At 35.6% G+C, this 23,929-nt stretch overlaps 2 protein-coding genes across 2 annotated transcripts; both read left to right on the top strand.

Annotated features, from left to right (window-relative positions):
- Window positions 1–989: 989 nt before the first annotated feature.
- LOC139860512 (uncharacterized) lies at window positions 990–2,781 on the top strand. Its single transcript, XM_071849264.1, has 5 exons — window positions 990–1,292; window positions 1,663–1,756; window positions 1,810–1,990; window positions 2,109–2,200; window positions 2,456–2,781. The coding sequence occupies exons 1-5, from the start codon at window positions 990–992 to the stop codon at window positions 2,779–2,781; spliced, it is 996 nt and encodes a 331-aa protein (XP_071705365.1).
- Window positions 2,782–3,324: 543 nt separating this feature from the next.
- Window positions 3,325–8,376, top strand: LOC139858550 (cytochrome P450 81Q32-like). The gene is made up of 2 exons (XM_071847384.1): window positions 3,325–4,239; window positions 7,756–8,376. Exons 1-2 carry the CDS (start codon window positions 3,325–3,327, stop codon window positions 8,374–8,376), a joined length of 1,536 nt encoding a protein of 511 aa, XP_071703485.1.
- The last annotated feature ends 15,553 nt before the right edge of the window (window positions 8,377–23,929 follow it).

The following is a 23,929-nucleotide window of genomic DNA, read 5'->3' as shown; positions in this document are numbered from 1 at the left end:
TCTCATATTTACCCACTTAAACATGAAAATATCATATAAGCCCAATGTAAACACTTATATCATCTATCACACAACAAATACAATTTTATCAATCAAATTATATTATAACTTGAGAGGATCTGAATCCCTTTTGAAAGAAAAACAAAAAGTTTATTAATATTATTGATGATTGATAAATCTACTCACCTTTGACAGGGCCGGACTTTGAGCGGGGCTAAAGGTGCCACCGCACCTGGGCAACATAATCCTAAGGCCATCATAGTATTAGTCCAGTTTTATATTGACTAGGCTCATTAAGCTCAACATTTTAGCTCATTTAAATAATACATTTGTTTTACAATAAATTAAAAAAGGCCCACTAGTGACTAGTCCATATCCATATCTGATATAATTGGGAAATTGGGAATGGAAGATAAAAAAAAATACAGAATTAAAACTGAATCGTCATATATGGAGTTAAAACTGAATCGTCATATACGGAGTAAAAATTGATTTGTCAAAGAGAAAATACTCGTATCAGTATATCGGCATCCAAACGTCTTCTTCTCTTCTTTCTTCATCAATTCGCTGATTCCCAATTCCCAAATCAAATCGAAATTCCAACTGCAACAATGAATATTGAGTAATCGATAATCAACTTAACAATCAATAATCAATCGGCGATCATTCAATTTGGTTTCCATTTTTTTGTTCTGGTTCGGTGGTTTACTGGTTTTACAAGTCTACCTGCTCCGCTGCTTGGCTACTCACGGCCACGGACTCACTGCTACAACAAGCCAACAACTCAGCAGGTACAGTTGCAACTACTTTTTGATAAAGTATTTTGTTTTTGTTGCAAGTTATTTAAGACTGTTATATGTAAAAGTAAATTAGGAAATGAGGGAATAAATAATTGGAGGAAACTTAGTGAAAAGTTAAAGAAGCATGAAAGTAGTTTGGAACATATGAAAAATTTAGAAACTTGGGCTGAGTTACGGTTGAGGTTGAATATGAATCAAACAATTGATAAAGAGTTACAAGGGCTTATTAAAAAAGATACTGATCATTGGAAAGAAGTTTTAGTTAGAATAATTGCAACTATTAAATGTCTAGCTGTATATAATTTGCTTTTTCGTGGTACAAAAAAGCTTTATGAAAATTCTAATGGAAATTTTTTAGGAATACTTCAAATGATTGCCGAGTTTGATCCTGTAATGAAACAACATTTTCGTAGAATTGAAAATAATGAAACTCATATTCATTATCTTCGTCATAAAATTCAAAATGAATTAATCGAAATGTTAGCAACCGAGGTAAAAAGGGCAATAATTGAAAAAATTAAAGAATCAAAATATTTTTCAATAATTCTCGATTGCACCCATGATGTAAGTCACTAATAACAAATGACTTTAATAGTAAGATGTGTTTTATCTAGCTCACCAATAAAAGTGGAAGAGTTTTTTCTAGAGTTTTTAGTTATAGAAGATACATCAGGTTTAAGTCTTTTCAAAGTACTACAAGAATGTTTGAAATCCCTTGATTTAGATATAAAATATGTAAGAGGACAAGGATACGATAATGGATCAAGCATGAAAGGAAAACATTCAGGTGTAAGTACAAGATTACTTGAAATAAATCCTAGAGCTTTTTATGTGCCATGTGGTTGTCATTGTCTAAATTTAGTGTTATGTGATATGGAAAATTCTTGTCATAAAGCAAAAACTTTTTTTGGAACTTGTCAAACAATATATAATGTGTTTTCTAATTCCACAAAAAGGTGAACTGTTTTACTTAAATATATTAACGATTTGACTTTAAAATCATTGTCAGCAACTCGTTGGGAAAGTCTTGTAGAAAGTGTAAAAGCTATAATAACTCAAATTCCTCAAATAAAAGAAGCTTTAATACAATTATCTGAAGTATGTGAAGATGGAAAAGTGTGTAGAGATGCGAAATCACTGATAGATGGTGAATTTTCAAGTTTTGAATTTATTTTAAGTTTAGTTATTTGGTATGAGATTTTATTTAAAATGAATTTAGTTAGTAAAAAATTCCAATCGAAAGATATGCTTCTTGATGTTGCGATTCAAAGTTTAGATCGACTGGTTTCCTTTTTTTGATTATTACAGGGAAACTGGATTTGATAAAGCTATTGTTGAAGCTAAAAAAATTGCAGAAACTATTGATGTTGAACCTGAATTTCCTGTTAAACGTGTTTCATGTAGAAAAAAATAATCTGATGAGATTCCAAATACCGAAAGAGAACAACAATCGGCTAAAGAAAAGTTTAAAACTGATTACTTTCTTGTTTTAGTTGATATGGCTCTTACACAATTAAAGACTAGATTTGAACAAATGAAACAATTTGAAACTATTTTTGGTTTTATGTTTGATGCATCAAAGTTATATTATTTAGATGATGACCTCTAGAAAAAAAGTTGTTTGGATCTTGAAACTGCTTTGACATATGAAAAAGATTCGGATAATGATGGAGATGACTTGTTTAGGGAGTTACAATCTTTGCAGAAAATGTTGTCAAAAGTAGTATATGAGGGAGCAAGGCCGTGGACGTCACTTGAGATAATGGAGTTTACAAAGAAGATGGATATTTTTCCAAATGTTTTACTTGCATACAAGATTTTGCTAACCGTCCCGGTCACCGTAGCATCTGCAGAACGGAGTTATTCAAAGTTGAAATTGTTGAAGAATTATTTACGAAGTACAATGACTCAAGAACGATTAAACGGGTTAGCAATTATAAGTATTGAAAATAGATTTCTATCAAATGTAGATTATGATTAATTGATTGAAGCTTTTGCAACAAAAAATGCACGTAGACATCATTTTAGGTGATTTGTAGTTCCAAACACGTGTATTTGAATTGTACTTGTTAAATAATAATCGGCATGAGGATGAGCCGCCTATTTGAAACAGATTTTAAACCCCTAAATATTTGTGTTGCGCTATTAATATATTTTGAGGGGGGCGGGGGGCATATTTTTGAGATGTTCGTTCTGGGCATCCAATTTTTCAACATCGGCGGTCCCTTGATCAATCATATATGATGCAGATCTTTGTCACTACGCTCACTATTATATAGATGATTCTACCCCCACTATTGCTATATATAGGATGCAAATATCTCTATACACTCACTTTTTAATCGCTTTCCTAACTACAAATCCGATCCTTAAACAACTCAAACTCATTAATAATTTCATATATAAACACCTTATTGTCTAATGATGGAACACATTCTTAAATATGATGTGTTTAAACTTTGAACCTAAAACCATGCAATTTTTATATTATGTCATCCCATTATTATTACTAGCCATCAAAACCATGCAATTTTTATATTATGTCATCCCATTATTATTACTAGCCATTTCCATAGTATATGAATACTTCCTTCACAAACACCAAAACCTCCCACCAAGACCATGGCTTCCTCCTCTACCTTTAATTGGCCACCTCTATCTTATCAACAAGCCACTCCACAGGTGCCTTGCAAACCTCGCAACCAAACACGGCCCAATCCAGCTCTTGCAATTCGGCTCACGTCGAGTCCTTGTGGTCTCATCTCCCTCCGCCGCCGAAGAATGTCTTACCAAGAACGATATCATATTCGCTAACCGTCCTCGTCTTCTTGCAGGGAAATATCTTGGCTACAATTACACTAGCCTTGTCTTTGCTCCCTATGGGGACCACTGGAGGAACCTTCGACGTGTCTCCGTTACTGAAGTACTTTCGTCTCAAAGACTCGATCAATTTGAGGTTATACGCAATGATGAAGTACGCCGAATGATGCGTAAACTATATCTGTCTTCATTTATAGAAGGCACTCAAGTAAATGTTAAGCTTATGTTGATTGACTTGACACTAAACGCGGTTATGAGAATGATATCTGGAAAGAGATATTATTACAGTAAAGATGATGTTATTACAGAAGAAGAGAATGAAAAGGCGCATCGGTTTCAGGAGATTGTGACAGAGATTTTGCAGCTTAGTGGGGCTACAAATATAGGAGATTATTTGCCTTTATTCAGGTGGTTTGGAGTAAGCAAATTGGAAAAGCGATTAATTGCTTTGCAAGCTAAGAGAGACTTGTTTATGCAAGAGCTGATTGATGAGCTTAAAGAGAGTATGAAGAATTTTAGTGATGCGAAGCAGAAAAGGAATATGATTCAAATGTTATTATCATCGCAAGAAACTGAGCCACAGTTTTACACTGAACAAATGATCAGAAGCATAATGCTGGTAATTATATGATTTTTCATTTTCTCTTGAATTTTACATTCGGGTTAACTGTTAAGTCATTGCTAGATATGATTTTGCTCAAAATTATAAATCTTGTTAGTGCAATTGTGTGGTACAAGTTTGCATCTAAAGTTTTGCAAGTGTAGAGAAACTTCTAAGAATCTAAAAGTTAGACTAAACTAGTGGTAAGCCCTCGCGCTGTGTCGGGTTTGTGAGTTATCGATACTTTGCGGTTAGGTAGACGTTTTGTGCAAGTTTCACTAACCGAGGTTTGTAAAAAAGAAAAAAGTTGTGTGCTAATTTGAAGAAGTAAAAGGCTTATATTTTAGTGTGTTCATTTGTAAAAATTAAAAGTATTGTGCCATTTTGTAATAAGCTTGGTGGTGTTTTGTAGAACCAAATGCATTAATAAGTTGTACTAATTACACTAAAAATATTACTAACATGTACATTCAAGGAAGTGGGATAAAAGTGTGCTTTAAAAACATGTACCAAGTGCTTTAAGAATTATATTTTGATTTGTGCTCATTTGAAAAAGTAAAAAGTTTATATTTTAGTATGTTCATTCGTAAAAAATAGAAAGATTTGTGCCATTATGTAATAAGCTTAGTGGTGTTTGGAAGAACAAAGTACATTAATAAGTTGTAGTAATTGCACAAAAAAATTACCAACATATACATCCAAAGAGTGTGGTCTAAAACTGTGATTTAAAAACTTGTACCAAGTGCTATAAGAATTGTATTTGTTACTATTCATGAGGCTTTAACTTTTAAATAAAAGGTAAATATGAGTAAACTTGTTTTTTAAGGGTTTTAGGTACGAAAGTACTATAACTTGGCCTGAAAATATTCATACAAATTTGACCTCACAATTCGCAGTAGGCTCTTGTGATTTGCGAGTGACTTAGTTTCTTAGTCATATCCAATAAATTCTGATTGCGCCCTGAGAATTATCGATGAGGAGAATTACTTGGTTGCTGAAATCCTCAGCCATTCACAATTCGCCATGAAATTTTCTGAACACCATAATCAAAATTGATAATTGCTCTTTTTTTGTTTAATTAGTACGTGACCCTCATGTCGTCGCGGGTCCTCCCTTTATTTATGATAACGTGTTTTTATGAAATGTTTGTTGTATGCATATAGTTTAATAGCAATTGTATTTGAAAGCAGTGACGGAACTTGACCCCGACTCGAGAGGGGGCGAAACTAATTGAAGGGGGTAAGAAACTAATCGAAGGGGGGTAAACACTAAAAAAAACCTTATTTTTTCGTAAATTTTTTTTTTTTAGGGTAAAAAATTTTTCCCCCCGAAATCGAGGGAGGGCGGATACCCCCTTTTGTCCCTTAAATGTTCCGCCCCTGTATTGAAAGTACATGATTGCATCTTATAATTTTGTATGTGCGATTTACATTTTACGTGTGGTATTCATTTGAATTACATGTTATTAATCTTAATTTTTTACCCGTTTATGCATACTATAAATTTACAATACAAACATATAATTTTTTATATATTTCAATTTTTTCAATGATATTAATTTATTTTGTTTGATAATAATATTTAGAATATAATAGTATGTATAACAAATTTAAATATACTATATGTAGACAAATTTAAATTTTCATTACCTTTTAGACAATCAAGTAACTTCTAAAAATTATTAATGAAAACCATTTAAACAAATTTTATCTAATCAATAACAATTTTTTGTATCTATAGTTTCTATTAAAATCTTATAATGATGATGTCATTATTAAGTTATTTCCTTTGTTACGAAAAAATCAAAAATAAAAAGAAAAAAATTTAAGCCATCTTAATGATGTCATTAACATTAATTAAATATTTTATTATTTTAGAGTTTTTATCATATATACCCTTCTTAACTTTAATAATAACATATTAACCTACTTAAATATAATTATATCATATAAGCTCATTTTAAACATATAAATTCATCATATTTACTCATTTATTCAATCTTAATGTGATATAGCTTTATGCTCTAATTTTTTTAGCGACAATTATTCATGCTTGCTTTTTTTTCTTCTCCAACATATGTACTATGATATTAACTACCATAATCGATACATGCTAATCATCTAATCCTCAACAGTATAAAGTTATTATAAGGTGAGAATACATAATGTGATCACTATTAGTTATCTTTATATATCTTTAGCTGACTGGAACTTTTTTTACATACATATACAACGATATTACTGCAATAATGAATATGATAATGATCCACCTTTCTATTTTGGGTTGTCTCATTTCAAGTATCTAATTGATATTTCAATCAATCAGAAGATGTTATTCTAAAGAGAGGAGATTTCTGATTGGTGGAGAATGAAATTAGTGGAATTTCCTAAAACTGTGCAAAAAGTAACTGGATACTTGTAGTCGGACGGAAGGAGTATTATTATATTATCATTATTATTATTCAAATATAGGTTTTCTTTACGGGATTAATTATGTTACATATGTATGCGAAATACATGTCTCAATAAAATGTTGTAAAAGGATAAAAAAATACGTAGTAAACTTAATGTTTAAGAAAAAAAGTAATAATAAAAAACTTTGGGAAAGATTGAAAATTTAGAAATTTGAAAAACGAAAAATGAAAAATAAAAGTTCGAGGCAGAGAAACTGAAATATTAAGTTGTTTATCCTATTGAGAAATATTCATTTGAGTCCATAAATTAAGTTGAGATTCAAGGGATCAATAAGAGCGCGAAATGTGTCGCGAAAATCACATGTGATTGGAAAAAAAAATCAAAAATTTTTTTCGAAAAAAAATTTTAAAATTTTTTTCGAAATTTTTTTTTTAAATTTTTTTTAAAATTTTTTTTTTTTACAATCACATGTGATTTACCTGCACAATCACATGTGATTGAATTGTACAATCACATGTGATTGGATTTGCTATGCATAATCACATGTGATTGGGTTTACAATCACATGTGATTGACATGCATAATCACATATGATTTTTTTTAAAAAATTTCGAAAAAAAAAATTTCAAAAAAAAACTTTTTCGAATTTTTTTTTCAATCACATGTGATTTTCGCGTCACATGTCGCGTTCTCATTGATCCCTTTATTTTCAAGCAAATTTATGGAGGCAAGTGATTACAACTCTTACCCTATTTTTATGTTATTTACATGTTGTTTGGGTCACGTATAGGAAGTGGTATCAAGCTGTTTTGAAGCTTCTAGGAACGTGTGATATGGTGTTGTCTAAGCAAGGGACAATTTGAGTACGTGTTCTTTGGGACAACATTTCTTGTAGTGTTAACTTCATGAAATCATGCGGCATCAACAATTGTTTGTAGTACTATGATTTAACTTCATGCAATCATGCGCCATCAACAATTATTTGTAGTACTATGACATACTATGATTTAACTTCATGCAATCATGCTCTATCAACAATTATTTGTAGTACTATGATAATTTTATAAAAGTAAAGCCTATGCAAAATACAATCCTCGCAATTAATAAACCTCTTTCATAGGTGATACTAGGTGGTGGGACTGATACGTCAATATTAACTATGCAGTGGGCGATGTCTCTTTTACTAAACAATCCAAGTGTATTAAACAAGGCACGAGTTGAGATCGACAATTATGTGGGATCCGATCGTCGTATTAAAGAAGCAGACTTGGCCAATTTACCTTATCTTGGTTGCATCATAAAGGAAACCATGCGAATGTACCCAGTTGGTCCTCTATTGCCTCATGAGTCATCAAAAGATTGCAAGGTTGGAGGATATCATGTCCCTAAAGACACAATGCTTTTAGTTAACGTGTGGGGAATACAAAACGATCCGAACATATGGGAGGACCCAAAAACATTTAAGCCCGAGAGGTTTGAAGGTTTACATGGGTATAGAGATGGTTTCAAGTTAATGCCGTTTGGGTTTGGAAGGAGAAGTTGTCCAGGTGAAGGAATGGCGATGCGAATGGTCGGTTTGGGTCTCGGGTCTCTGATTCAATGCTTTGATTGGGAACGAACAAGTGAGAGCAAGATTGACATGAGCGAAGGGACCGAGGGAATAAGCATGCCAAAAGCTAAAAACTTGGTAGCAAGTTTTCGCCCCCGTCCTTCAATGTTAAATCTAGTATCTCAACTTTGATAAATGATTTAGGTCTGTATAAAAGCAGTCTCTCTACCCTCGAGTAGAGGTAGGGATAGTTTTTCTGCCCGTGTGTCTAGGAGTGATTTTCTTTACCCGTGGGTGAAGTAAGAACATCCGTTTTACTTTCGGGTAGAGTAATGAGCGTTTACATCTCACCTCCCAAATATTGGGGGAATTTGGTATTTTAGTTGTATTTGTCTTTCTAATATAGTGAATGTATGTTGAACAATAGTTTCTTTATAAAATAAGGTATCAAAACTTTGGGTTGTAAATTAATTAAATAAGTTCATGAAACTTTAACATGATGGTTTAAATCACATATATATATATATATATATATATATATATATATATATATATATATATATATATATATATATATATATTGGCAAAATAACGATAACATATAACGGATCTGAAGATCAACCAGTACAACCGATACAAGGAATCCAAACTAGGCAAACAAGCGACAAAACATTGAAACCTAAACCAACGGTCCCACCAACAGGGTGGTAAACACACTTTGTTAGAAAACAATACATGTCTAACACGCCAAACAAGGAAACCTACAAATCGATTACACTAAAAATAAAGAAAAAACACGATACAAACAGCTAGCTACCCAACCGAAAAAACCACTAAACATACAAAGCAACCACCTCAACCAATACACCTGAGCAAGAGAACGTCACCGAGACGCAAGGCTAACGAGGCAACCAAGAAGTCAGCAGCAAGATCTGGCCAAAAAGGAGCAAGCCGAAAGAAAACCGACCACCCCAACCACAGCTCCACCACAATAAGAAGACAGCTCGACAAAAAAACAAGCAACCACCAAATCAAAGAACCAGAGTACCAACAGGTACTCGTCGCCTGGCCAACGAGGAGAATGGAACCGGAAAAGCTAACTCCGACGATGAAGCACATAATCCGGTGAATCTTTAAAACACCCCAAATCCCTGCTATGACCTAGAAACACGGAGAGACGCGAGTAACAACACCAACCGAGAGAACGTCGGCAAAAGTGGTGAGTAGAAACATTTCGGCGAGTTCTGGGATCGCAAACAAAGAGGAGATGAACAGGAGAGGCGGCAACGAAAGAAGAAAATCAATGAGAGACTCCTACCAACCACCATGATCTGTCACGAGAACAAAAGAGTGGTCGGCCGGAGGTCTAAACCTCTCACCAGAAAAAAGAAGAAAGGAGAAACCCAAGCCACCGGCGAGATGCCGGTGGCCAGGAGAACCAACTATAACAACTTCTACAAAACAAAAGGATAGGTTTAGACCTATATCTAAGACAATGCTTGTTTCTTTGTATGGTCTGTTTCACTATATCTAAGACACATTTACAATCTCTGTACTTCCACAGTTATAATGTCATCTACAAGATTCCAAAGAATAGGCATGTGCAATAAGCCAAGTTTTAGAACATAAAAGTAGCAGTTAGCTGAATGGGCGGGTCAGACAGGTAGGTAACTAGTATTTGGTACGTGTCTAAATGAATCGGGTTGGGTTGACCCATAATCCAGTTTGTTAAAAATATAAACTTTTTCTTAATAAATAATCAGTCTGAAAAATGTAATCGCGAACATTGATTACCGAAATATTAACAATAAATTAATTTAGGAACTTATACACAAGTAACACAATAAATTTTACTTACTAGATGTTACTATTTTGGTCCATTTACAAGTTGAATAGTTTGAAAGTTTTAAAGTGTATTTTAATTTAATCATTTCAATATTATAAATATATTAAGTTTTCTAACAATCATATTCTAAAACAATAATCATAAATATACTTTGAAGGTGTAAAGAAGCCATTCAAGTTGATACGACTAATATCGGCTAAAAAGTCACGTTTTCACCCAGGTATCGGCTAAAAAGTTTCGAGCTTTATCTGAAAAATACCGCTTCATCGGTTAAAATTGAAGATCAAGTAATTACGAAGACGGTGCAAAAAAAAATCAAGAGAATCGGAGCTAAAACGAAGATTCTATAGCGAAAACGGTGAAAGACAAGAAATCAAGTTATGATCCAGTGAATTCAGCAAACTATGGCAAGCCAAACGGCCTGCCAAACGGCTTGCCACAATAGAAAACGGCTTGTTACACGGCCAAGGCAAACGGGCACAAGAAACGGGTGGCCTGGTCAAACGGCCCCTGCAAACGAGCTGCCAAATGGCCTGCCAGCCATTTGCAGGCAAATTTTACTCCTATTTAAAGGGTCTTTGTCATCCATTTTTACACACACTTCAATTCACTTCTTTCTCTCTCTTTCTACAATATTAGTCATGCTTTCAAGGTCTTCTACTCCGTGCGGGAAATCTAGTACCCGGAGAAGAACGCCGAAGATTGTATTAGGAGCGGTCTGGAGTTTGAAGTTGTCACTTTTGTATTCGGAACTCGTTTAATCTACTGGTACTTCTATCCTTTATCTTTATATAATGACTTCCATTATTATGCTTTGTGATGTTATTGCCATGATTAGCGAGTAGTTATCTTTAGTGTATGCTATGATGTAGTCAGTTATAATGTCGAAATAATATTATGACTTGTGTATGTTGTTGAGATGCTTTCCGATTATTCTTTAAACTCAATCGCTTTTTAAACTAATAGAACGTAGTTATTGGCTCTGTTATTGGGAAGTCGCGAACCCGGATTCAGAGTACACTATATATGTCACCCCTTGGTAAGAGAAGTCTATCGGATACAACGTAAGATCGACTGAGGCACACCGGTTGTAGTAAGTCTACCAAGCCTTGGATTCCGAGTGAGGACTCTTTTGTAGTGAAACATCTAACTAGACCCCTAGTACATTGTCGGTCCTGTACCATGTTGGTGTAGTCACTAAGCATATAAACTTCGTACGTGCACGCTGAAGCACAACGGTTGTTGTAAGCTGTATCTCTGCTAAGTAAGGCCATGGAACCCGGTCAGTGTTGATTAGTACACTTCACCATAATGCAGTCTCAAGCATTGCAACCCGCTTGAGGGATTCTTGGTTAATTAAGGAACTGTTTGTTTAAACACATAAAGGATTGGACCGTTAGGATAACCGAACGTGTTCATAGAAGTCAAAACTGACTTGGCCATGGTGTTCTTTATGGTTGAACTCCTTTTAGGGGCCTAACTACCTTTTAAACCCAATCATTGACGAAAGCATCGAAACACATCACGTCTCTCGGATACGGCAAACTCTGTATTCTATTATGCTTAAGAAAGTTTAGACCTTTGTGAAATGTTAATACGTCACCCAACCGATTCGCTCAATTGGATAAGCCGTCTGAACGTGTATGCCTGTAGTCAGACTGCACGGGCGTCGGGGGTAAGGGACGTTGCTGTCTATTCAGAATCTTCAAGCCTATCGCATTACCCAGTGACATGTCTTACGACAGGGGCGTTTAGGACTAGTGTATTGAAACAACCCAACCCGTATTTAACACGAGTAATTTTTTTTTTTTAAATCATATAACATTTACGTGCCATTCAAAAGGTTTAAACCAATCAATACAACCTGTTAAAGCTTACAACAACTTTAATGTTTACCAAAAGCACGAAGGCCATTAATCAAATGTAATACAAGTTCGACCCACTTAAAATGATAGTTTTAATCCAAACTACACCCGAGCATGGTTTGGGACTAAACTACCCAGAACGCTAGGTCGACTTCCAAAAGCTTCAACAATAAACCAACATAAGGAACTAGTATCCAACAACCCCCTTTCCATTCTCCGCACCTGCATCTAAAAAGATAAACAACGAGAGGGGTAAGCTAACGCTTAGTGAGTGCAATAAGTATACACATGCATATATAACCTACTTACTTGCAATCACAAACACAATACTGCATACAAGCTAGCAATTCGACAACCGTGCAAACATCATGCATAAACTACTATCCGCAATTCACAATAAGCTAGCAATAACAATAGCATATGATTCACAATTTAATATGCTAAATACAGATTCACACAACCATGGTTAACCAATCGAACAAGGGAACGATACTTGAAAGACCGTCGGAGTTCATAACATCCATTAGTGTTACTTAATCACCGCGTAATCACTAATCCCCATGACAATGTGGTGTCTTGAACACCGCGACTATCCCACATGTCAATCAAACCCATGAGTGGTGTCTTGAACACCCCGACAATCCCACTCCCATGACAATGTGGCGTCTTGAACACCGCGACTATTCCATATGTCAATCAAACTAATGAGTGGTTTCTTGAACACCGCAACAATTCCACTCATTACATAGAATGTGGTGTCTTGAATACCGCGACAATTCCACATCCCACGCTACACAAATAAATACATTATATACGTACACGCATAATTATTGCACTCACCTTAACACCAAGATGATGATTATACACTTCTGAAAGCTTCAAAGCAAAGTACCTAATACATTAAGTACACCTTCAATACACATACTAGTTGGACTAGACACCAACATTTAACACTTGAGCATTTAATGACCTAAAGCATTAAATGACTCACATCCACCAAAACTGCCCATTAATGGCCATGACTCATCATAAATCACTAAAAGCTAGTGATTAGAGTCTACTATAGCCAACTAACACAATTTATGGGTATTTCATACCCATCTCACCCAACTAGGTCAACAATCACCTATTTGACCCATTTTAATACTTAGACTTACAATTTTAGTCAAACATGACCCATTAACAATTCTTTCATCATTTAACAAGTGTATTAGTGACTAACAACACCATTTAGCACTTACAACCTCAATTCATATAACCAAACCCTAGATTATAGCTATTAGGGTTTCCTTTCATCAATATAACCCAAATTCACCCATTTAACCCCCAAATGGGTCATACAAGTCTCAAGTAAACAAAACCCTAGCCATAAACCAATTAAAACTCAAAACATAGAGTTAAGACTTACCAACACTATCACGACATGGCTAGAGACGTAAGGAACAACTTTAAAACTTGGGTTCGGGTGAGATTTGGTCTCCTTCTTCTCCAAATGAGCTCTCTCTTTCTAGAAACTCAACTCTCTCTCTAAAATTGAATTTAGGTAGATGAAGAAATGATAAATGAGGTTTGGATAAGCTTGAACCAGCTTTTAGACTCCCAAAATCGGCTATAAGTGAAAAGACTAATGTGCCCCCAAAAGATGCCATTTAAAATGGCTTAAAAGTCATTTCAGCGACTATTGCCGCGATCCGCGACCCCTTGTCACGATACGCGATGCCTAATACGCGATAGGTATTTTTCATACGCGACAGGTTGATCAGTAGTTGGGTTTTTGGACTCGTCGCGTTTCGACACGATCTGTCGCGATCCGTGACCAAACAGTACGCGATACACTAGCCTTGAAAGCGATAGTTTGATCAAAAATCCTTGGCTCACACATCATCGCGTTTCAATCGACTATGTCGCGTTCCGCGACAATCCCAGACGCGACGTGAACAACCAAAACTTGATAGAAGGTCTGATCAAACCACTTTTCAACATTTTCAAACACTTAACTATACACGATCAAACATAGATACATTATTAAACGTACGCAAGGTTAAATACGCACCTCAAGTCATATTAGAGGAAAACGGGATGTTACAACTCTCCCACACTTAGATCGGAGCGCGTCCTTGCGATCCAAGCCGCATGACAAGCCGGAAGATAAACCAAAACAAACTCTTCGGATTACCATGTAAACTCGGAACCCTTTCGATGTCGCCATTGCACCTTGAAAGTTCTAACTTCTTTGTTTCGCAACATTTTAACCTTTTCATCAAGGATTGCAATCGGCTCTTCAACATACTCTAATTTGTTGTTCAACGCGATCTCATCTAACGGCACCCAAGTCGAGTCATCCGCAAGACACTTACGGAGATGGGAAACATGAAACGTATTATGAATCCCCGCAAGCTCTTCGGGCAACTCTATTCTATAAGCAACTTCACCAATGCGAGCCAAAACCTTGAAAGGACCAATAAACCGAGGAGCTAATTTTCCTCTTTTTCGAAACCGAATAGCATCCTTCCATGGCGAAACCTTAAGCATCACCATGTCACCTTCTTGAAACTCAATCGTTCGCCTTCCTTTATCGGCATAAGATTTTTGTCTATTTTGCGCCACTTTAAGTCGAGCCCGAATCATCTCAATCTTACTATTCGTCTCAAAACCAAATCGGTACTCCCGATTTCTCTTTGACCCACTTCACCCTAGCAAATAGGAGTTCGACACCTATGCCCATAAAGCATCTCATAAGGTGGCATTCTAATACTAATGTGGTAACTATTATTGTAAAAGAATTCCACCAATGGTAAGTGCTCATCCCAACTACCACCAAAATCAATAACACACGCCCTTAACATATCCTCCAACATTTGATTCGTACGTTCGATTTGACCGTCCGTTTGAGGATGATACGTCGTGCTCATTTTCAATTGAGTACCCATATCTTCATGAAACTTATTCCAAAACTGAGACGTGAAACGAGTATCTCGATCCGAAACAATAGATATAGGAACCCCATGTCTCGATATTACCTCCTTGATAAACAACTTGGACAAAGTCTCCGATGATATCGTTTCCCGAATGGGAAGAAATAAAGCGCTCTTCGTTAATCGATCAACTATCACCCAAATCGTATCATATTGGGTTCTCGCTTTCTTTGGTAACTTGGTAATGAAGTCCATGGTAATGTGCTCCCATTTCCATTTCGGGACTTCCAATTGTTGTAACTTACCGTACGGATTTTGGTGTTCGGCATTGACTTGAAAATACGTGATGCATTGTTCAACATATTTAACAACATCACGCTTCATACCAGGCCACCAATACTCTTTCTTCAAATCATAGTACATCTTCGTTGCACCCAGATGAATGGAATACTTTAACTTATGTGCTTCATCAAGTAGCACTTGTCGGTAGCCATCCATCTTAGGCACCCACACTCTTCCTTGAAAAGACAACAAATCATGCGGGCCTAAAGTAATAGACTCTGTTTGCCCTACAATCTGCTCTTCATGCTTATTATGAACGTACGCTTCTATTTGAATCTCACCAAGCTTTACAAGAAAATTGTTAGTAATGATCATGCGTAACAACCCTAATCGTATTGCCGGATGTTGACTCTTTCGACTTAACGCATCTGCGACCACGTTCGCCTTACCTGGATGATAAAGTATTTCGCAATCATAATCCTTTACCACATCCATCCACCTACGTTGACGATAATTCAAATCTCGTTGGTTAAAGAGGTGTTTCAAACACTTATGATCCGAATAAATCGTACACTTGACATCATACAAGTAGTGGCACCAAATTTTCAACGCATGCACCACCGCTGCCAATTCAAGATCATGAGTCGGGTATCTCTTTTCATGTTCCTTTAATTGTCGAGAGGCGTAAGCGATGACTTTACCTCTTTGCATTAGAAGACACCCGATTCCATTTAATGAAGCATCACAATAAACCGTCATATCTTCAATTCCTTCCGGTAATACCAACACCGGAGCTTGACACAATTTCTCCTTCAATAATTGGAAAGAAATTTCTTGCTCGTTTTCCCAATTAAACCTCACGTTCTTCCTTGTTAACTTCGTTAAAGGAGAAGCAATTTTAGAAAAGTCTTGGATAAAACAACGATAATAACTGGCCAATCCGAGAAAACTTCGAATTTCCGTAGGCGCAGTCGGTTTTCCCCAACTCTTCACAGTTTCTATCTTCCCCGGATCTACTTGAATACCTTCCTCGTTCATAATATGGCCAAGGAATTGAACTTCCCTTAGCCAAAATTCACATTTGGAGAATTTAGCATATAACTTCTCCTTCCGCAACTTCTTTAACACTTCACGCAAATGGTGTTCATGTTCCTTCATACTCTTAGAATAAACAAGTATGTCGTCAATGAACATAATTACCGACTTGTCCAACATAGGTTGGCACACTCAGTTCATAAGATCCATGAATGCCGCCGGTGCATTCGTAAGACCAAAAGGCATAACTACAAACTCAAAATGCCCGTAACAAGTTCGGAAAGCCGTCTTCTTTATGTCTTCCTCACAGACCCGCACTTGATGATAGCCGGACCGTAAGTCGATCTTAGAAAAATACGTTGCACCTTGGAGTTGGTCAAACAAATCATCAATCCGAGGCAATGAATAACGATTCTTGATCGTCACTTTGTTCAACTCCGGATAATCGATGCACATCCGCATACTACTATCTTTCTTTTTCACAAATAAAACCGGAGCACCCATGGCGAGGAACTCGGTCGAATAAAACCCTTTTCAAGCAACTATTGGGTTTGATTTAATAACTCTTGCATTTCTATCGGCGCTAAACGATAAGGAGTTTTAGCGATGGGAGTAGCTCCCGGAACCAACTCAATGCGAAATTCAACTTGTCTTTCCGCCTGAACAACCGGTAATTCATCCAGAAAAACGTCTTCAAATTCATTAACCACCGGAATTTCACGAATGGGTGGTGGCTCATCCCGAGTATCAACTACATGGGCAAGATAAACCATACCACCACTCTTAAGAAAATGTCGTGCCCGTGCATAGGTACATAATGGTACGAGTCTTCTTCGTTTATCGCCATGAATAATCAACTCTCCCCCACTTGGGGTCTTCACACGAATGAACTTATCATGGCATGCAATATCGGCTCTATAACGATCGAGCCAATCCATACCCACAATAATATCAAACTCACCCAAAGTCATCGGAATGAGATCAATTTTAAACGTTTCGGTACCAAACATAACATTACAATCCTTACACACATCAACCCCTAGCACCGTCTTGCCATCTGCTATTTCGACTTCTACCGGACGACTTAACTTAAGTAGCGGTTCGTTAAGCTTAGACACAAATCGAGGCGACACAAAAGACAAATTAGCACCGCTATCAAATAATATCCTTGCCGGATTAGAGTTAACCATGAAAGTACCTGAGACAACTTCATTGGATTGCTTGGCCTCATCATTGGTCATCAAATAGTTTCGCCCCTTAGCCGTGCCCGCCGCCTTTTCCAACCTCTTAACATTATCATTATTCAAATCGGGACACTCCGGCCTTCGGTGCCCTTCTTTACCACAATTATAACAAGTAAGTTTGGTTGTAGTAGATGATTTGGTGCAATCAAGGGCCATATGGCCCTTTCGTCCACAATTGTGACAAGAATAAGGAAAATCTCTGGAAGCACCTTTCTTCACACTACCAACACTCTCGGAGCCCTTCTTGTTCTTTTTGTTTGAAAAGTTCGAATGACTAGTAGCTTCAAACTTCCTTTTGCCAAAAGTAAAGCCACTCTTTCTCAACACAAGCGCCTCAAAACCTTTGGCCATATTGAACAACTCATCAAAACTCTTCACCACATTTACACTAATCTTCTCTTGATAACTATCGTTCAAGATTCGATAGAAGTTTTCCTTCAACATTTTATCATTCCCGACATACTCCGGGCAAAATTGGGTCTTGGACAAGAAAACAGATTTGAGAGTGTTCAAATCCATCGACCCTTGTCTCAAGGAACGTAATTCGTCCTTAAGCCTTGTAAGATCGGTCGAAGTTAGGTATTCGTCGAAAAATTCCGCCTTGAATTCATCCCAAGTGAATTCCATGCATTGTTCTTCACCATAAACTTGGATCTTTGCGTCCCACCATAACTTGGCATCGCCCCTCAACATGCTACAACCGTACCTCGTCTTTTTATCAAGAGGGCATTCACAAGTACGAAAAGCCCCCTTCATATCAGAGATCCATCGGGCACTCTTAAGTGGGTCCCGTTCGCCCTCAAAAGTAGGAGGTTGAGCATCTTTGAAATTCTTATAGAAAAAGTCTCGTCTTCCAACATTGTCCTCTTGAAGGACAACTTTAATTTGCTCATTTACTACGTTGACTAATTGCTCGTCAATCGTATCTAGAAACATCTTCTTAACATCTTCTAGGAAAGACGCATGATGACTTTTCAAAATGGCCTCAACCTTGGCCGTGAACTCGGGGTCCTCGCTCGTGCCCCCATTATCGGTGTCGTGTCCGTTTCTCATCTTCATTCTATAAAACGAAAGAGGTTAAACATCAAAACTAAAAGACATGACATATATATATACACATATACACCTCAACACCTCATCTTGCTCAACAATCATCGTACATCGCTTGTTTGACACGAATTGCACCCGTAATAATGGTAGCTAGTCATTATTACTCGAGCACTTCGCATTAACTCACTAGTACAACGTCAATCTCTCTTGATGATTGCAAATACAACACAAAACACTTAGCGCAAGGTTAGATCACATAATCCTAAGCACTAACAATTCTTGATCCGACCCGAAGTCCTACAAGTCCCGCATAAAGCGCACACACAATAAAGTCTAAGTCTAGACACTTATCTCAAGTCGCCTAAATCCCTTAGACCATGCTCTGATACCACTTGAAACAACCCAACCCGTATTTAACACGAGTAATTTTTTTTTTTAAATGATATAACATTTACGCGCCATTCAAAAGGTTTAAACCAATCAATACCTGTTAAAGCTTACAACAACTTTAATGTTTACAAAAGGCACGAAGGCCATTAATCAAATGTAATACAAGTTCGACCCACTTAAAATGATAGTTTTAATCCAAACTACACCCGAGCATGGTTTGGGGCTAAACTACCCAGAACGCTAGGTCGACTTCCAAAAGCTTCAACAATAAACCAACATAAGGAACTAGTATCCAACAACCCCCTTTCCCTTCTCCGCTCCTACATCTAAAAAGATAAACAACGAGATGGGTAAGCTAACACTTAGTGAGTGCAATAAGTATACACATGCATATATAACCTACTTACGTGCAATCACAAACACAATACCGCATACAAGCTAGCAATTCGACAACCATGCAAACATCATGCATAAACTACTATCCGCAATTCACAATAAGCTAGCAATAACAATAGCATATGGTTCACAATTTAATATGCTAAATACGAATTCACACAACCATGGTTAACCAATCGAACAAGGGAATGATACTTGAAAGACCGTCGGAGTTCATAACATCCATTAGTGTTACTTAATCACCGCTTAATCACTAATCCCCTGGGTGATGTCTTGAACACTGCGACTAACTCACCCCCATGACAATGTGGTGTCTTGAACACCTCGACTATCCCACATGTCAATCAAACCCATGAGTGGTGTCTTGAATACCGCGACAATCCCACTCCAATGACAATGTGGTGTCTTGAACACCGCGACTATTCCATATGTAAATCAAACTAATGAGTGGTGTCTTGAACACCGCGACAATTCCACTCGTTACATAGAATGTGGTGTCTTGAACACCGCGACAATTCCACATCCCACGCTACACAAATAAATAATTTATATACGTACACGCATAATTATTGCACTCACCTTAACACCAAGATGATGATTATGCACTTCCGAAAGCTTCAAAGCAAAGTACCTAATACATTAAGTACACCTTCAATACACATACTAGTTGAACTAGACACCAACATTTAACACTTGAGCATTTAATGACCTAAAGCATTAAATGACTCACATCCACCAAAACTGCCCATTAATGGCCATGACTCATCATAAATCACTAAAAGCTAGTGATTAGAGTCTACTATCGCCAACTAACACAATTTATGGGTATTTCATACCCATCTCACCCAACTAGGTCAGCAATCACCCATTTGACCCATTTTAATACTTAGACTTACAATTTTAGTCAAACATGACCCATTAACAATTCTTTCATCATTTAACAAGTGTATTAGTGACTAACAACACCATTTAGCACTTACAACCTCAATTCATATGACCAAACCCTAGATTATAGTTATTAGGGTTTCCTTTCATCAATATAACCCAAATTCACCCATTTAACCCCCAAATGGGTCATACAAGTCTCAAGTAAACAAAACCCTAGCCATAAACCAATTAAAACTCAAAACATAGAGTTAAGACTTACTAACACTATCACGACGTGGCTAGAGACGTAAGGAACAACTTTAAAACTTGGGTTCGGGTGAGATTTGGTCTCCTTCTTCTCCAAATGAGCTCTCTCTTTCTAGGAACTCAACTCTCTCTAAAATTGAATTTAGGTAAATGAAGAAATGATAAATGAGGTTTGGATAAGTTTGAACCAGCTTTTAGACACCCAAAACCGGCCATAAGTGAAAAGACTAATGTGCCCCCAAAAGATGCCATTTAAAATGGCTTAAAAGTCATTTCAGCGACTATTGTCGCGATCCGCGACCCCTTATCGCGATACGCGATGCCTAATACGCGATAGGTATTTTTCATATGTGACAGGTTGATCAGTAGTTGGGTTTTTGGACTCGTCGCTTTTCGACTCGATCTGTCGCGATCCGCGACCAAACAGGACGCGATACACTAGCCTTGAACGCGATAGTTTGATCAGAAATCCTTGGCTCACACATCGTCGTATTTCAATCGACTATGTCGCGTTCCGCGACAATCCCAGATGCGACGTGAACAACCAAAACGCGATAGAAGGTCTGATCAAACCACTTTTCAACATTTTTAAACACTTAACTATACACGATCAAACATAGATACATTATTAAACGTACGCAAGGTTAAATACGCACCTCAAGTCATATTCGAGGAAAAGGGGATGTTACATGTATGAATACAAGGTCACTACCTATTCATGAGCCAGCATTCCATAATCTCGGCAAAGTAACTGGCGAAATCATAGTATGCGCTTGTTTTAACCTTATCAGAATTAAAAATTTTATTATATTTACTTTACTTGTTCTTATAAACTGGAAAACCCAAAATTAGGTAACAAACCACTACTCCTTCACCTTATAATTATCTTAAGCTTTAACTATTGGTTCGATTCTACTGATATCTTAAAAATACGACCCTAGGTCATACTTCCCTTACTCATAATAAGGAGTAGTACGATTTAGGCCCCGCTAAATATAAATTTTAAACCATTACCTCCTTTTAGTGGCTAATTCTGACGTATATTCCATCAGGGTATTTCATGGTAACATAAAGTTCATCGGGTTTGGGATCGGGTTTCTCTATTTTGATAGCTTTTCCCTAATTGTTTTCTTTTTCTTTATTAAATTGGGCCACGGTAATTTCTATTACTTCATCGGAATCCTCATCGGGATCCGATTCATCAGAAAATTGGTAATCTTCCCAATATTTTTCTTCCTCAACGGAGACACCATAAACCATTTTTAACTTTGGTCCATTGGTTGAGGATTTTCTTATATTTAACTGTTTTTCTTTGATTTTAACACTTCCTCCTCCGGATCTTCTTCCTCCGGTTCTTCTTCTTTCAGTTCTTCTTCTTCCGGTTCTTCTTCCGGTTCTTCTTCTTCCGGAACTTGTGAATCATCCCAAAATATATCCGACTCATCATTGTTATTAGGTGAGTCGATGAGATTAGTATTAGAAGTAGACATCTAACACACAATAGCAAGCACGTTAAGAGATTAATATATCACATAATATTTACATGTTAAAAATATATCTAATTTCCAACAAAAATGGTTAAGCAATCGTTTTTAAAACAGACACGATCGAAGTCCAGACTCACTAATGCATCCTAACAAACTCGGTTAGACACACTAATGCAATTTTCTGGTTCTCTAAGACCAACGCTCTGATGCCAACTGAAATGCCCAGTTCATATCGATTATAAATGTTTCATATTAATTGGTTTCATTGCGAGGTTTTGACCTCTATACTAAACATCCGTTGTCTTCTAGCGCGACTAGCCCGGATGGGATTGTCAAACCTGATAGATCTATCAATAGGATTCGCGCCTACGGTACAGAGACCAATAGATTACGTTACCAAGCTAGGGGAATATTTGTGATTCTAACCCACGTAGAATTTAGTTTAGTACTTGTATCTATTTTGTAAAACAGATATAAAACATTGCATGTATTTTCAGCCCAAAAATATATATATAAAAAGGGAGCTATGAAAACTCACGATACTGTATTTCATATTTTACGAGTATGATGGCATTGAACAAGTGTAGAGTTGTCCTCGGGTTCACGAACCTATATCAGTTTTATATATATTAAAACATGTAATCGTAATTGAACAATTTTACATATTATAACATATATTATATATTATATATTTAATTTGTGTATACGTATTTAAAATGATAAATATTTATATAGTTATATTAATATATATTTGGTTTGTATTAAAAATACCTAATTTGTTATATATGAATATTCGTATAAAAATTGTTAATATGATTAATACATATTTATATGTAATATTACTTATAAATACGTTTTTATATACATAATATCTATTTAGTAAAGTAATATTAATATTGGTAATCAAAAGTTATATTTGATTATAAGAGTAATATTAATAATAAAAATACTGATAGTAATGATAATTATAACAATGATAATAGTAATAATGATAATAATAATAATACTAGTAGTAAAAATGATAATAATAATAATAATTTGTATTGTTTTCAAAATAATAATAATAATAATAATTCTAATGATAATAATGATAATAATATTTAAAATGATAATAATAATGATAGTTTTAATAATAATACCAATAATTATAATGATAATACTAATAATTATAATAATAATAATACTAGTAATACTAATAATACTTTTAATACTAATAACAATAATAATAATAATAATAATAATAATAATAATAATAATAATAATAATAATAATTAGATTAATGATGATGATGATGATAATAATAATAATAATAATAATAATAATAATAATAATAATAATAATAATAATAATAATAATAATAATAATAATAATAATAATAATAATAATAATAATAATAATAGAGATGAAAAACTACCTTGAAAAGCTTTTCTAATAAAATTTGCCAAAGATGGGGCTCGAACCCGAGACCTCTCGCTCACCCCAAACACAACCAGACCAGCTGAGCCAGCCTGTTATTCTGATTAATATCAAAATTTATTGATATATAACCCGTATTATATTTTCATCATCTTCTTCATTAATTCAAACGAACCAAGAAATTAATCCATTAATAAAAACTCGATTACAGAATTGGTTTTAGGATATTTAAACAAACAAAATCGATTCGTGATGATTGAGATTAATAAAAAAATCAAACAGAGGTACCTACAGTTTTGAAAACGCGAAGAACAACTCCTTTTGTGATTTTGAAATTTAGAACGTTTTAGATCTCGATTATAACATGAAAAAGATTGCATTTCACTCCTAGAAACTTTCTGTAACTTTAATTGAACCTAAAACATCCAATTAAATTCGAATTTTGCGATGAACACGACAGTTGACTTTTTAAAAATCGAACTTTAACTTCAAAATTAAGAATCGTTACGAGGAATTGGGAGATCAAACTTTGCAGATAGTTTTATTAAAGGATTCCTAACACTTTGGCATTATTAAATTTTGAAATACAAATCAAAATCGAGTTTTGGCAATTTAAATCAAGAACAGAGATACGAGCTTTTTTTTATTTTGAGTTTTTGTTTTAATTCCTCAATTCTTGTAATGG

The sequence above is a fragment of the Rutidosis leptorrhynchoides genome, chromosome 7 (assembly GCF_046630445.1).
Source record: "Rutidosis leptorrhynchoides isolate AG116_Rl617_1_P2 chromosome 7, CSIRO_AGI_Rlap_v1, whole genome shotgun sequence".
NCBI classification, from domain to species: Eukaryota; Viridiplantae; Streptophyta; class Magnoliopsida; order Asterales; family Asteraceae; genus Rutidosis; species Rutidosis leptorrhynchoides.
This window is presented reverse-complemented; position numbering and strand designations above follow the sequence as displayed.